General features: G+C 33.4%; 2 protein-coding genes and 2 long non-coding RNA genes across 7 annotated transcripts; 1 reads left to right on the plus strand and 3 right to left on the minus strand.

Moving 5' to 3' along the window:
• Positions 611–3,160, minus strand: LOC104787165. The gene is made up of 2 exons (XR_767799.1): positions 2,995–3,160; positions 611–2,645 (listed from the first exon to the last, which is right to left on the minus strand). It is a non-coding gene; the product is annotated as an uncharacterized LOC104787165 (long non-coding RNA).
• On the plus strand, positions 6,664–8,797 carry LOC104787167 (microtubule-associated protein TORTIFOLIA1-like). The gene is made up of 3 exons (XM_010512697.1): positions 6,664–7,736; positions 7,825–8,346; positions 8,454–8,797. The coding sequence occupies exons 1-3, from the start codon at positions 6,915–6,917 to the stop codon at positions 8,610–8,612; spliced, it is 1,503 nt and encodes a 500-aa protein (XP_010510999.1). The 5' UTR covers positions 6,664–6,914; the 3' UTR covers positions 8,613–8,797.
• LOC104787166 (protein COFACTOR ASSEMBLY OF COMPLEX C SUBUNIT B CCB4, chloroplastic-like) lies at positions 8,285–10,416 on the minus strand. Its single transcript, XM_010512696.2, has 9 exons — positions 10,263–10,416; positions 9,988–10,160; positions 9,767–9,866; positions 9,594–9,667; positions 9,310–9,491; positions 9,155–9,225; positions 8,990–9,073; positions 8,731–8,896; positions 8,285–8,608 (listed from the first exon to the last, which is right to left on the minus strand). The coding sequence occupies exons 1-8, from the start codon at positions 10,380–10,382 to the stop codon at positions 8,804–8,806; spliced, it is 897 nt and encodes a 298-aa protein (XP_010510998.1). The 5' UTR covers positions 10,383–10,416; the 3' UTR covers positions 8,285–8,608; positions 8,731–8,803.
• On the minus strand, positions 14,441–16,430 carry LOC104787168. Of its 4 annotated transcripts, XR_767801.1 has the most exons (5): positions 16,400–16,430; positions 15,578–15,706; positions 15,315–15,393; positions 14,785–15,179; positions 14,441–14,640 (listed from the first exon to the last, which is right to left on the minus strand). It is a non-coding gene; the product is annotated as an uncharacterized LOC104787168 (long non-coding RNA). The 4 variants fall into 4 exon arrangements; XR_767803.1 differs by lacking the exon at positions 15,315–15,393; XR_767802.1 differs by having other exon boundaries at positions 14,824–15,393.

Below are 16,763 nucleotides of genomic sequence, written 5' to 3' on the forward strand. Positions count from 1 at the left end.
GAATCTAAAACTGTTAATGAATTCCATTATAAATTTTTTTGAAGATTTCAACAAAATCATTTAAAATGAATAAGTGAAATATTTTTTAAGATTGTTAGAAGGTATTCTATAATGTTGTTGATTAGTTTTTTAAAATTTTATAAAATACTTCAAATAATATCTATATTTTTATGATATTTTTTCATGACTTTATTTTGTGATATTTTCTAAATTCTTGTTTTTTGTTTTGTAATCAAATAGGAGGGAATAGTACAAAGTCGTGTGTTTTTATATGCAAGATAGGCTTTATTTATTCAAAGACGACGGCTCTTTTTAACGCATATATTTTTATTACAAAGATTTTTTTTTTGTTTTTGGTTGTAGATAATGCGACGGCTCACTTTTTAACGCTTGTTGTGTTTTTTTTTTATTACCAAATATTAGGTAATAATTGAAAAGCTTTGAACAGTTCAGATTTCAAAGTCAAGAAAGATGACCCCAGTTAGTTACGCTACTAGTAAGTGGAGATGTGGTTAAATTAATAAAAGTCTTTCTTGTGTACCTTTTTGTAGGTAAGAAAAGAAAGAAGGACCGTTGTTTGATAAGTCGTTGTGTTTAGGAAAGTGGGAAATTACGGAGGAAGATGTCATTCACACTTGACATTTCAATTCACATTTTGTGTGGAAAGAACGGTTCGTTTAAGTTATTTGTGTGTTCTGGAACATGAGAAACTTACGTATGAAGATGTATGTCATTTACGTACCGGTGACGGAGATAAGTTATGGTGCTAACTCAATCTTCTTATTGACTTCTTCTTAAAACTCTGCGTTTGAGATTCCTTCTCAGCTAATCTTGATTAGTGTTCAGCAATTTGGTATTAGCCAGCTCCCTATTTCTGAGCTCTTCAGCTTCTTGAACAATGGTTCCACAGGTTGGTTTCTTTTTGTCAATAAGCTCTCATTTTTTTTTTCTGATTACTACTCTTGCAATCTTCTTGAGATAGGTTGTCTCCTTATGAACGCACCAAGCTTTCATTTACCTTTGACAACTCAGTGAGTTTTTCAAGAGAACTAACCTACAATACATTGCTCTGAGTTTTCTGTTTTCTAAAGCAACCTTTTTTGTCCAACAAGCTTTCTTTAAGTTCCATGGGTTTCAGTTTTTGCTTCTTCAACACTTTGGTTTCCTACAGATCCCTCCATCTCCTCCTCAAGTTCTAAGGTCCCTTATTCATACTGCCTTCTTCTTCTAATATACCGTGCCAAGTTCCCGATTTTTTTACAAAAACCATCAAATGAAGTTCTAGCTGTTTTACACTCAGACTCAGGGTTGACAAACTCGTTTTGGTTGTTTTCTAATCACAGTCTTCACACATTTTTAATTCGTTTTCAAATGTATCTTTTGCAGCCAACTACAAACTTTAAATCTGGGCTCCACAACGTTGAAGCTACGGTTGACATATCAAGAGCTTCTTCCCCTTTGCTTCCCTCCTGCTTCAAAGATACTAAACTGCCGATCTAAAATCAAGCCTTCCATAGCTTTCTTGCTTTTCTCTTCTTCTTACAATGCTCCAACTCAAATGCCAGTTCCATCTTTTCATTCCATAGCGTTCTGAAAATAAGATGTTGCAGTATTTTGTTTGACCAAAGCTCTAACCTTATCCTCTTGGGCGGCTTCAAGGTCATATTTTATATTGACACAGCATGCTGTTTGAGCTTACTAGATCCTTCATTTAACATGTACACTTGGCGTGGTAAAGAGAAGAACTGGGAATCTGGGATGTCCAAGGCATGTGCCTTCTGATAGACTCAACCTCTTTCTTCCACGAGCTTTCGGTTTTGTACACCGCTTTAATTCCCGCCTATTCTCAATAACTCTAAGAGATGCCAACACCTGCCTTAGTTTCTCATTGGATTCCTCAGTTAATTTCCCAGCAGATCATCAAGAAGTCAGCAAGTTAGCATTATCTATCATTAAGCATTGGTACTTGCTCATTAGCTACCCTGAAGACAGATTCAGTTGAGTATGTACCTTACCTCAAGTGCCTTCCTTAACCATGACTGTGCTTTCTGATTTTGACAAATACAAAATGATGCTCAACAATATAGCCTATCGAAACGCCGTCAGATTAAGTTCCTGTTGGTTTATTCACTCTTGAACGTTGACACAAGGCAATTTGCTACAAAGAGTCTCCCATCAAACCAGTTCTACATCAGAAAGATAAACCAGAATGCTAGTCACAATCACATCAAAGGAACAATCAACCAAACAAACAAGCTTCGATTCCAACTCCACATACAAGCTTTTTAACTCACTAAAGCTAAGACCACTATCCAAACACTTTTAGCCGTGCTTTGCACTGAGAACTCATGATTTGACTACATATCAAGATCCATCTCGATTTAGATTATCTCTTAAACCATTACATAGAACATAAGTATCTAAACTAATAGGGCTAATAGCATAGCAACTAAACTATATTCAAAACAAAGAACCATGTTCATCAGAGACACACACACAAAAAGCAAAGACCACAGAAAATTCAAATTCAAGCTCAAATTGGCTCAACCAGAGATTTCAGTTGACTTAACTTGAACCTTCTTCTTCATGATCTCCACTTTAGGCACCGTTACAGCCAAAACTCCATTCTCTATAGAAGCCTTAACCTGATACAGTAAAAAGAGCAAGGAGTTGACACATGTAAAGTTGAACCGATGGCTGAGATTAGAAGTTGAATCGGTGGCTGAGATCAGTTGGAGCTCAATCACAAAATCAACACAGAATCAATACTTGGATCAATACGCAACCAAATCCAAATCAATACTCATCACTAACGATCCTCTAATTCATCTTGTAAGAACCTCATAGGGCTCTTCACAGAGGACGAATCAAAGTTATACAAACCCAGAACTAGAGAGAGAAAGCTAAAATCTAACAAACTTCAACAACTTTTTCATGCATGATCCCAAATCAGTCTTTGAACTCCAACTGATCGATTCCACTTCTAATTTCCACCTTACACGTGTACACTCCTTGCCCTTTTACTACTGTATCATACATCTTCAGATTCTCCGGTGACCTAAACATCCTCGAGAATCCCACACTCGATCTCCAGAGATGTTAAAATCTTTCAGAACATTGGAAAAAACAAAATTATGCAAAAATCCAGAAAACTTTAGAAGCGGTGCTAGGTTTTGTTTAGGTGTTTTTGAGCCGTAATGGGCTTGTAAGGCCCAATGTTCTGATATGAGCCGTCTAATTGATTTTTTTATTTTTGGTTTTTGATTAATATATATTTTACAAAGACAGTAACACAGTTATTACATATGCAGAGGTATGTGTCATACACTAAGAAAAATACAGCAGAATGGATTTTGATGATGCTTTCCGTAGAGTAGCCTTATTCGCTAACCGATCTGAAGATACATTATTATCCAAATTCATATTTGATTTTTCTTTGTTACAAATTGTATGCAGCAACTCTGGCTGACACTTCTTTTTCATAAAACGTAACATCAAACCCGATGTGCCCAAATATAATTCTGGATTGTAGACATAGTGGCACCAAAGCTTCCGTACCACGGTCTTTCTGAAATATGTAGACGTCTTTGTACTTTTCTCCAACATGTCCCAAGTGCTTGATCCTCTCGTGTTGATAGATTCCCATTTAAGTATCGCAAGTGCATTGCTCAAACACACAATACAAGTAATACCGATGAAACATTCTCTCCAATATATTACCATATCCAAATGTAATCTCGACATCTCAAACCAACAAAATCCAAATATGTACACCCAATAATCATAATCATTCACATTTGGATTCCATATCTTAACTTGAACTCCATTTCTCAAGTTGGAGAAGTCTAAATCTAATTGGAAGATTCTAAGAGATTGTAGACACGTACCAAATATGAAACAACGAAGAACATATTTCCAACTCCTTGAAATAGCAGTGCATATCAGATCGTTCTTAAAGGATGAACTAGTGATAACGAGAACGAGAGGACAATAATTCAGTGTCCGCTCTTGTGCATATACATCGACCGTAATCGAAGCATCATCAAATTCAGGATTAATTCGTTGCTTCCTGCATCTGGAATTTTCACTCAATTCGAATTGAAAAGAAGAGATGTTTGGGTATTGACACGCGACAGATCGGAGATTGAAATCAATTGACCATGGTGGTTTCCTTAAACGAACTTTAAATTCCATAGATTGGAAACAAAAACCGTTTGGGCAATTACCCAATGGAAGGAAAACGACGATTGCTCTCCGAAATTGTAAAAAACTGGTCGGAAAATCACTTACTCGAAGAAGGGAAAAACAGAATCTGAATTTTGTCTTTGGGGTTATCTTCGAGAAAGACAGGCAACAAGGATTTATTACTAACCTAAACATATGGAAAAACAGACAGAAAAGCAAAGGAGACGGTGGCCGACGCCGGAGAAGACGACGCCGGCCGGAATCAGGGAAGAAAAAAATGGTTTGCCTTTGCTTCGGGGACATCCGATAAAATTGGAACGATATTGATTAATATATATGTTTCGGTTGTTTCCACTGATTTCACTGATTATTTATTTATTTGCAATGTATTCATATCTCTTGTAAAGTAGAATTGTGAAACTGTTCAATGTTTTTTTTTTTAACCATATATTAAATTAAAAAGTAATTCCGTGATTGGTTGCCCAAACTGGAGGAGAAGAGTTTACAAAAGTAAGTTCAGAAACTAGAGATCTTGAAGAACGAGCCAGACAATCTGCTCTCACGTTTGACGTCCTCGGAACCTGGGTCAGAGTGAAGGAAGAGAATGATGAGCTAAGAGCATGAAAATCTTCTAATAAGTTCGAGAAGGCTGGCCAATCGTCGGGGGACTGCACCATCGCCACCAACTCGGCACTATCTGACTCAAAATTCTGACAATCTACCCCCATCGCTCGAAGGGACTCCATTGCCCATAACAAGGCTTGTAACTCCGAATGAAGTGGTGAAGGGCTACGTCTAAGGCTTCGTGCTCCCAAGAGAAGCGTCCTATCTTCGCGGTTACCGTAACACCATCCCAAACCCACCAATGGATCCGAACCTTTCCATGACCCATCAACCTGACATCGAGTAGAAAAATCTCGTACCTCCAGGATTGGCTGAGAAACCACGTTATTCACAGATAAGGACTTTGCCTCCTCCCAAAGAAGTTTATCGTTAGTCGCCTGATTTATAATGTCCTCGGAAACTGTTCAATGTTATTAACATTGTTTGGATAGATTTTAAGATATATGGCGATCGAGGATATTCACATTTTCTTTATTCAAAAATAGGCTATTCATAATTACTTTCAACCATATATAGGATTTTAACATAGATGAGACCACATGAAATCAATATACTACACATGTTTAATTTAGGCCACACATGTTTGCAAATTTCGAAGTGGATTTTGGATTTTGAATTTTGGTTTATGGTTTTTAGATTTTGTTTTAGAAGATAAAGAAAATGGAATAAAAAATCAAGTCACCTTAAAAAAAAATGAAAAACCAATGAAACTTTAGAGTTTACATTTGTTTCTAAAAATTGACTAAGACTATCAATATAGATTTTCTATTTCTAAGAAAACCATTCTTTTAATGAATAAAACCAATAATAACTTCAAAATCGACAACAATTCTAGTTCTAAGTTTTCCCGCTTGGGGAATTCTTCAAATAAGTTCACACAAACATGTTTCCCATAAACTTTAGGTGGGTTTCCTATGGCTATGAGCAAACATGATGACTACCATTACTTACATTCCTCTCTCAAAATATAGAGGACTTTTCTTTATCTATTATATATATATATATATACTCATATTTATTAAAATTACAATCTTGATTTTGTTTATATATAAAAAGACAGAGTGATTTCAAGATTTTTTTGGTTACATAATATAAATATTTATAACAGTGCATATGATCCTAACTTTTGGACTTAGAATGGAAAGAATAGTTCAATTCACGTTATGTTACGTGTTAAGAAGAAACCGTGTTTGCTTGACTTGCTCATCAGCTCATTGTGGATATTTTAGTTTCTTTCTTTAGCTTTGCAATAAAATAATATATAGCGGAATCTTTCTCTCTTTTAAAAACTTTTAATAATGATATTGATTTATTTTTGTTTTCTTAATAATTTCAGAAATTTATTTCGTTTTATGTGTTCCAATTCGTATTTACTAATGTGGTTAGCAATTAACTCAACTTTTCGTATGCATATCATTCAACTATGTTCCCTTACATTCTTACGTTCAATACATTTTTTTTTTTTTTTTCTGTGAACCTCCTAAGTCCTAACTCCTAACTTATCAACTATACATGCATGATGCATTGATGCTTAATAGAAACCAAGAAAATCTTAGAGATAAAATTTGCAATCAGATAACAAATTAAAATTATCCTAAACCATAGTCATGAGTCTCTAGTAAATGGTTTCAAGTCCTAACATTTTCTCATTATCTTATAAGGATTTTACTTAACTATTCCTTACGTACGTTAGAATCTTTTTTGGTATATATTGAATCTGTTTTGACGTACAAAGACCCTTAAAACAAACGAGAAGCAAGTAATATATAAATTTGACATATTCGATGTTTAGGACAAAAATTGTTTTTTTCTTTTCTCAATTGACAAATTCTTAAGGAAAAAAGGAGTTGAGAATAATAAAAATAAAACATTGGGATATAAAATAAAGGTAAAATGTAAAATTTTGTGGCAGGTGGTGAAATATGACAAGTTTAAAAGGCAAGCCAAGGACGAGTCTTGTTTAAAAGCCAAGTAGTACCAACCGTACCGTACTGTCTTCTTCATTGCCTTTTTTTCTACCGCCAAATCTTAAAAGTTTTCTCCACAAAAGCTTTTTCCCTCTCCTCCCATGGCGGATTTCTAAAAAGTTCTCCGGTGATCTCATAATGCCTTCCGTTCAAATCCGTTCTTCTCCACCCCCGGCGGTGACGGTTACCGATCTCAAGCAACGAGTCATCGCTTGTCTCAATCGTCTCTCTGATCGCGATACTTTATCCCTCGCCACCGCAGAGCTTGATTCGATCGCTCTTAATCTCTCGCCGGAGACTTTTCCTCTGTTTATAAATTGTCTTCAGAGTACAGACTCTTCCGCCAAGTCTCCGGTTAGGAAACATTGTGTTTCGCTTCTCTCTGTTCTCTCTCGTTCTCATGGAGATTCTCTCGCTCCTCACCTCTCTAAGATGGTCTCCACCGTTCTCCGTCGCCTACGTGATCCTGACTCTTCCGTCCGTGCAGCTTGTGCAACCGCTTCAGTAGATATGACCACCAGCATCTCAGGAACTCCTTTCTCAATCCTCTTGGGGCCAATGATCGAAACGCTTATCCACGATTGCGATCCAAACGCTCAGATCGGCGCTGCTATGTGTTTAGCGGCTGCGGTTGACGCGGCTGATGAGCTGGATGTTGAGCAACTGCAGAAGGCGCTGCCGAAGATTGGGAAATTGCTTAAGTCGGAAGGTTTCAAGGCGAAACCGGAGCTTCTAGGAGTCATAGGGAGTGTAATAGGAGCCGTTGGCGGTAGAAATAGCGATAAGGCGGTGCTAGATTGGCTATTACCAAACGTCTCGGAGTATCTAAGCAGCAACGATTGGCGTGCGAGGAAAGCAGCCGCGGAGGCTATGGCTAAAGTAGCTATGGCGGAAGAAGAATTAGCTCCACAGTATAAGAAGGCATGTGTAGGTATTCTTGAGAGCAGAAGATTCGATAAGGTAAAGTCAAAACAATGTTATGGTAAAATTTATAAGCAAGTGCAGTCAATTTCTTCTTTGCCTTATTCTTCAATCTTATTTTGTGCAGGTCAAACTTGTTAGAGAGACAATGAATCGTACGTTGAGTTTATGGAAGCAACTTGAAGGTGATTCAAAAGAGGTCTCAGAGCCTACTTCCTCCTCCAAATCAGCTCATTCTGGTTTGTCTGCGACTTCAGGAAAGATAAGCAATGCATTGAAAGGCAATGATAGGAATTCGAACGCACCATTAAGCTCAAAGTCGAATGATGTTGAGCCCTTAGATCGTAGTAACACTTCTAAGGATGTTGAGCAGGAAGCTATGGAGTCGAAAGACAAGCGGAATCATTCAACATTGGGCGCTAAGCGGAATCTGTTCCCGGCAAAAACTTCTAAGGTCAAAGAGAACAGGTCGAACAAGTTGAACAAGTCACAAGTTGTTCAGAGTAGTGATGAGGAGAGTCCTAAAACTGACAGTGGTAGTAGTAGCAGTTCTTCTCAGGCAAAGAATAATGCAGAAGAGTTGTCTCTAATAAGAAACCAGATTACTCAGATTGAAAAACAACAGTCCAGTCTGTTAGATCTCTTTCAGGTTACCTTTTTCCTCTGAACTCATTGATTTTTATTAACTTTTAAAACATCCAACAACCTGTGTTGTGCTGACTTTTTGAATGTTTTCTTGGACTTAAAATGTTGCAGAAGTTCATGGAGAGCTCGCAGAACGGAATGCAATCTCTGGAGAGACGAGTACGTGGTCTAGAAACATCCTTCAGCGTAATCTCCACTGATTTGTTAGTCTCTCGCACCATAACACGAAACGAAAATCACAAACGTAACGAAAGGCAACACTTTACCTGACACAAGACTTTCAAAATATTTAGCTTGCCAACAAGATTCATTGTATAATACATAAACTCTAAGCTAATGTATTTTACATTCATTTCGACTTTGTGTAACCAAAGGGATGGTTCGTTACCTTTAGTGATTTGATGCCTTGTAATGTTTTCTCATAACATGATTATATCTTTCTTTTTTTCCCGCTTTCCCGGTCAATCTTTTTCCGGAGACACCTCAGCTGCGGAATCAATAAAATATCTCCCCAAAGTCGCATCTAGCTTCTCCCCAATCGAAGAAATCCAAGCCTAGATAGGATGAACAAACTAACTCTTACACTTGTCCTATAAACTTTTCCTTAAGTCACAAAACAATATAGAGAAGTTAAATATTTTCATTACCTGGTCTGAAGACGTGAATCCTCTAATAGTGTTTCCGCCAATGACTGCGATTCCTTTATCTCCAAGCGGCTGCAAAATTACAGCCTAGCAAACAATTTTTTTTGTTACACATACAGTTTTATTATTCCCTCACTTATAACGGAGTAATATTTGAATTCAACAAACCTGTGTATTTGCAGGTAGAAATGGCAGCTCTGATCTCCCAGGATATAGAGAAAGATTAGCCAAGTAACTCTCTGATAAACAAAACCAGTTTCCTTTTTCTTAGATAAATGCATAATCTTAGACAAACATATAAACGAAAAACCCGTACTGCTTACGTGCTTTGGATTTCATTACGCCTTGGTAAACCGATCCTTGCATCAGCTTATCAGTGTTTACTATGACTCCTTTCTTATCTTCTGTAGATTCAGCAACCATCCCTATTTGTATAAGACATATGCCATTGTAGACAATAACTAGAGACTTGCAACATGTTGCTACCTTAAAAGATTCCCAAGCCCTAAGTTAACAGACAACAGTCAGATTCAATTTCTACGTACATGAAAAACTGTAAGAAACTACTACTGACAAGAGATATGATGAATCTGAAGCAGAGGATTACCATAACAATTCGGAAACTATCGTTGTAGGAAGACCGGATACTACAACTTTGCACTCCACACCTTCAGGATTGACCTGATGATATTATATCAAACAAAACCAAGAATCACATTGCTTTGTCAAATCCTCCAATATCTCTCATATGGTTATTGAGTGGGAAAAGAGAAATCTAACAGGTGTAATGGACTTAGGTCGGATCGATAACCAAACTAAACCGGTCAATAAATTGGTAACAGCCAAGCCAAGCGCCAATAGATCTGCTCTAGACTGTGAGCTACATACATCAAAACACCAAAGACAGTGGTCACATCAAATTTCTGAAAATTCCCCATATTGGGAACCCAAATTGAACCAATCTCAGAGTTTTCGAGAGTCCGGTTTAATCAAAATTGTACCTGCTAGCATCGGCAACAGGAGCGATACCGGAAACAGTACGATTGAAAAGAACGGCTAAAAGAGAAGCGCCTCCGACGTAGATAGGTAAGCTCCGAGCCAAATCATCGTTTCTGGAAATGAAATCGGCTACCAAGTTCTTACTCGGTTTCGGACCTCTGTAACTTCTCGGCTTCTAGTGACCCGAAGAAAAAACACGATAAAAAATTGAGTAAAAAGAGAGAAGAAAAAAGAAGAAGAAGAAGAAGAAGAAGAAGAAGATGAGGAATGAGAGAACCTGGGAGGTTGAAGAAGAAGCTCTGATAAAAAAACGCGGAAGATATAGAGAAGGACGGCGAGAGAATTTGTGATTAGGGTTCCAAGGGATTTGAATTTGGAGGATGATTCTGGCTTCCATTGAAGAGATGAAGGAAGTGAGGTTTACAAATACAGAGGACTAGGTAGGCAAAATATTTTTTATATAAATTTTAAATTATATTATTTTAAATATAGAATTTAAATATTTGTATAATACTGGTATTAATCCCAAATTTCGGATTTCAATTTGATTTTATTTTGGATTATTGTGCGTATGTAACCTAGATGGCTAAACATATTTATTTTGGAAGTTCACATCCCGTTCCATCTCATCTCGTCTCGTCCCGTCCCGTTTCATATTCATCATAATTTTCTGTCCTTTGAGCATTATCTTTTATATAATTACTCGTTAGGAAATTTTTATTAATAGGGATTGGGTAAGAAATTTAGACAGGATACTCGAATACTGCGTTGAATATTTAATTTTCATATAGTTATTTGAAATTAACTTTAAAAAAAATTATAAGTATCAAAAACTATTTCATTGTTTAAAACTACATAAAATTCTCAATGTATCCGTTCCAAAGTGACTTATTACCCAAATTAGTTAAAGTTTGAGATTTGAATTTATCTATCTATATTTTGATTCTGTACTTTTATCTAAAATTTATGTTTTTTTTTTTGGAAAATCTTTCGAGTATATTATTTTCATCATTTGAACTACCCTTTTTAGTTGATCGTTCAAATACTATAAATAGACTGGACTTTAATCAAAATTTAGTTATGGTTTATGAAGGTATATGTAGTAACCCGTGCTGCAGAACGGATAAAATATTTTTATATAATTTTAAATTCGTAAAATGACTAAAATTATATTAATCCGAGTGTTACAACATAGGTGCATTATTTCTCATGTAAATTATCTTTTTAAAACCTAATCGTATTTATTTTGAAACGGAAACACATCACGTCCCGTCCCATCCTCTCACGTCCCAACTTATCCTCTCTCATCTCGTCTCATCCTGCATTCATCATAATTGTTTTTTTTCTGATGTTCGTTCTCTTTTAAATAATTAATGTTAGATAATGTTTACTAAAAGAGACTGCGTAAGAAATTTAAAAGGGATACCAGAGTTCTCGGTTAAATATTTTTTTTATTTAGTTAGTTAAAATTATTTAAAAAAAAAAATTTTAAAAAATTATATACTTGTTTTAAAAAATAACAAAATTTTCGAAGTGCTTGTACCAAAATGGTTAATTAACTATCGCATAGTCAATCCTTATCCAAATTAGTCAAAACTTGACATTTGAATTTATCCTACCTATATTTTCTGATTTCGTAGTTTTATCTGAAATTTATGTCCCTTTTAAAAAAAATTGTTTAATATATAGTTTTTCTTTATTCGAATTATCTGTTTCAGTTTACGTATACAATTTCTCGTCTTAATGCCATAAATAAACTGTATTTTTTTCTCAAAATTTAATTATTGTTTCTTAAAGTATATGTACTTAATTACTAAATTAAATCACTTCAAAAATCACTGGCTACCAATATATTCAGTCAAATAATAAACACTTTTAGGTCATAAAATTTTAAATGTATAAAATTAATATTTATCATAAAAATTAGGTTGCCACTCTTTTAAGGTATCTTGTCAATATTTTGGTGTATACGTAAAATACCGCAACCCCTACCGAAAATAAACATGATCATCATCTTAATCATTTGAAAAATATGCAATTTTTTGCAATCCATCCATAATAATCAAGCACAGTCTTTTTGTTGAAAATGTTAAAGTTTGTTGTTATGGGGTCTTAACACTTGTCCAGTCTCATCCCATCCTGTCCTGTTCCGATCCATCCCGTTAGAATTATTATGTCTCATAACCATTCTCTTTTAAATACTTACCCATGTAATAATGTTATTAATAAATTTTGGCTAAGAAATTTAGAAGAAATATATTTATTCTTCATTTGAATGTTTGATATATAGTTAGTATAAATTATAATTTAATTTCCATTTTCTGATATGAAATTATGTGCATAAACATTAATGTAATATGAATGATATTAAGGGTATATGTAAAAAATAAATAAATCTTGTGATTAAAGAACTTTAATCCGTCTTTTGATTCGATTTTGGCTGAAATTATATAGTGTTTTTTTTTGGATATTTGGTTAATAAATAAAGTTATCAATATAAAATCATTTATCCAAAAGAAAATCCAAATGATAGCCCTCCAAACAAATAACTACTCCCTCTGTTTTATAAATATATTTTATTAGATATAAAATGAAATTTATTTTAAATATAAATAAATATATTAGTTATGTTAGTTGCCGTAATATAGAGATATTATTTTATATGTTTTACTTATGAAATATAATTTATTTTTTGATTAATTTTTTAGATATCTTCGGCTTAATATTTTGGCTATTTGCTTTTTAAAATGTTAGATATCATTAATTGTTTTCCAACAAATTACAAATTAGTTATATTCGGAAACATAGTCATAGACTAAATTAAAGAACAGTCAATAATATTTTTGGGTTTAGTTTTTTTTATATATTAAAGTAATGATTGCGGGAATATTTAACGATATAAAGTATTGTATTGTGATTTCAGCATTAAATCTTATTACGAACGAAGTTTGTTTCTAAAAACAGAATCCAAAATATTATATGCATACAAATCTTTAATTAATGAGATCATTATTAATTACAATTCGTGTTAATAGTAGTTGCTTATGAACAAAGCTAACAGATCACTAAAATTAACCCGTGTTANTTTGAAAAATATGCAATTTTTTGCAATCCATCCATAATAATCAAGCACAGTCTTTTTGTTGAAAATGTTAAAGTTTGTTGTTATGGGGTCTTAACACTTGTCCAGTCTCATCCCATCCTGTCCTGTTCCGATCCATCCCGTTAGAATTATTATGTCTCATAACCATTCTCTTTTAAATACTTACCCATGTAATAATGTTATTAATAAATTTTGGCTAAGAAATTTAGAAGAAATATATTTATTCTTCATTTGAATGTTTGATATATAGTTAGTATAAATTATAATTTAATTTCCATTTTCTGATATGAAATTATGTGCATAAACATTAATGTAATATGAATGATATTAAGGGTATATGTAAAAAATAAATAAATCTTGTGATTAAAGAACTTTAATCCGTCTTTTGATTCGATTTTGGCTGAAATTATATAGTGTTTTTTTTTGGATATTTGGTTAATAAATAAAGTTATCAATATAAAATCATTTATCCAAAAGAAAATCCAAATGATAGCCCTCCAAACAAATAACTACTCCCTCTGTTTTATAAATATATTTTATTAGATATAAAATGAAATTTATTTTAAATATAAATAAATATATTAGTTATGTTAGTTGCCGTAATATAGAGATATTATTTTATATGTTTTACTTATGAAATATAATTTATTTTTTGATTAATTTTTTAGATATCTTCGGCTTAATATTTTGGCTATTTGCTTTTTAAAATGTTAGATATCATTAATTGTTTTCCAACAAATTACAAATTAGTTATATTCGGAAACATAGTCATAGACTAAATTAAAGAACAGTCAATAATATTTTTGGGTTTAGTTTTTTTTATATATTAAAGTAATGATTGCGGGAATATTTAACGATATAAAGTATTGTATTGTGATTTCAGCATTAAATCTTATTACGAACGAAGTTTGTTTCTAAAAACAGAATCCAAAATATTATATGCATACAAATCTTTAATTAATGAGATCATTATTAATTACAATTCGTGTTAATAGTAGTTGCTTATGAACAAAGCTAACAGATCACTAAAATTAACCCGTGTTACAAAATATTATTATAAAAATGTGGTTTGGTTTTCAAATAATTTTTTTTTTCATATGTGTTAAAAACGTAAACTTTCTGGTTATGAATTGTCCTCCCCAGTAGTAAGAATAGTGCAAGGTTGCTTTGTTGTATATCAGATTAGTACTAACTAATTAATATGGTTTGTTTTTCTGCCATGTTTATTTGTTTAAGCTTCCATGGTGAAAGAGAAATGCATAGCAGAGATCTTATCTACCATATTGACAATTCTCTAAAATTCGATCAGTTTGCTGCAATTAAAAAACCTCAGATTACAAAACACATTTAAGTTGTCATCAAACCTTGATTCTTAATACTGTTAGGTAGAAAAAAGAATACAAAGAAATAAAATCTGATGAAAGAGAGTATACAAAAAAATATTATTCAAATGAAGCATACCACTGATCACATCTCTTTCAGTGTAGCCCTTGGCTCTTATGACGCTAGTCCTCTATATATGCGTAGTGCACAAACTCGTAAAGTTTTTGACCTGCATTCATTCCACACAGCACAAACTGAAGTGAGTGAGAATCGAGAGTAAAAAAAGAAAAAAAAAACAAATCTAGTACAATCTCAGCTTTCATGTATACGATGATGGACAAAGAAAGATATATGAATCATTGAGAAATTAAACCTGAGAAGGTGAGAAACACAGAGTGATTTGGTTGCAAACCTAGTGACTTATCTATAGAATGATTCATATAGAGTCTGAAGGTCCCTCCATCGAACGTTAGACATATCTTGTAACCTTTAAAAGCATGAACTGACCTGCAACTTAGACAACCATAACGCAAGAAAGAGAATATAAGAAAACAGTGGTTGAAGAACAGAAGTAAAAAAAGAAATCAAACTCATAAGAAATAAGTACGAAAAGATCCGTCTTTGAGTTGCTTATATATCCCATAGAAGAGTTTCCAATAAAAGATCCGTACGAAAAAGTCTGTAACAAACCTTTTCAATGTTAGATTTAAAAATTAGAAGGAAACATGAGGAATACTCTTGAGCATATATATAGCCACGCACCAACATCTTTTGCATATAGCGACATAGAGGATCAGAAAAACATAAGATTATAAGATCAAAATGAAGATTATTATAAAAAACGAATCATTGAAAGGGTCACAGAGAAACACATATTTTAATAATAATAAGCTGAAAACTAACTCTAGTATATTGTCATTGTCATTATGAGTCTTCCATTCTGAACACTCGAGCAACTGTAACACTTTCATTAGTTTAACCCCTTCAAAAAAAAGGTTCATTGAACCGTTTATAAATTACTTTAGTTTATAAGCTTAAGAGAGAAAGATATGTATTTTTCTATCTCTTGTTTGAGTTTAGAGCTTATATGTATATGAAAGTGACTAAAATATTACACTCATGTTAAAGATATTTCAAATGGGTGGATAAAAAACTAACAAACTTACCAAGCGGAGATCGAAGAGATGGGCAGCTGAAGAGAGTGGTTTGGCTTGACGGTAAACAACGAAGACGGTGGAATTGAGTACTTCCATGTAAACAGCTTTCGTGAAGAGCAAAACTCCAGCCGACGTAAACTGCAAAAACATTTACTTACTTTTGTGTGTTTAGAGTGGATCTGCTATGTTTAAACAAAGCAGAATGAGGTTGTATTTATACAGTTTAGGGTTCTAACCGAATATTCTTATACAAAATTTTAGAGTTTTGGTTTATTTTTGGTAAATCGCAATAACTATCGTATTTTTAAAGTATGAAGATCTTTTCCGGATTAAGTGTTTTTTAACAGCTAACCGAGATATTTTTGCAATAAGCTTGATTATGATAATTAAATTAAATATTTAAGAACAAAGGAAACAACAACATTCATATTTATTGTAAACTTTGTTACCAAGTTTTAGAAAATTGATCTGAGATATATTCGGAAACTTGAGATAATTATGGGATCCATATTTTTAAAATTTGGTTCCCAAGATCGACATCCCTAAGATTATGACAATTAAATTTAAAATTCAAAATTTATGGAAACTGCAATATTCATATTTTTAGAAAACTTTGTTACTAAATATTAGTAAATTTATCTGATAATCGCAATTTTCGTTAATATTCGAGATTAATGTGTACTGCCATTTTTGTTTTTAAAAATGAAACAAATAAATGGATATAATTAAAACATGCAATCTATAACTTGAAAAAACAAAACCTGCAATTTAGACAATCATAATTTGCAAATTTAATCTATAACATGCGATGAGTGTATGAGATTAATCTACCTGCGAATCAGTGATTTAGTCGCCTACTTAGGGCCTGACTGGTTCAAACGCTGCGGTTGCGGTTGTGGTTGCGGGAGATAGCGGAAGCGGGCGATTGCGGTTTCAAGCGTTATTAAGCGTTTTGAACGACTGGTTTAGCGGTTTAAAATTGGTGCGTTTGCGGGAGGTTTACGACTGGTTGACCAGCAGGTGCAATAGCGGTTGGAACATAATAAATGTGATATATAATTATATAAATGTTTTAAAATATCAAAAACTTTATTAAACTTGATTTATAATTAAAATTCATTAAAAATACTAAAATAGTTATTAAAAAAATAAATAAATTTCATAATGAAATACTTATTACTTTATGCATTTGGCT

This window comes from Camelina sativa, chromosome 5, assembly GCF_000633955.1.
Source record: "Camelina sativa cultivar DH55 chromosome 5, Cs, whole genome shotgun sequence".
NCBI lineage: Eukaryota > Viridiplantae > Streptophyta > Magnoliopsida > Brassicales > Brassicaceae > Camelina > Camelina sativa.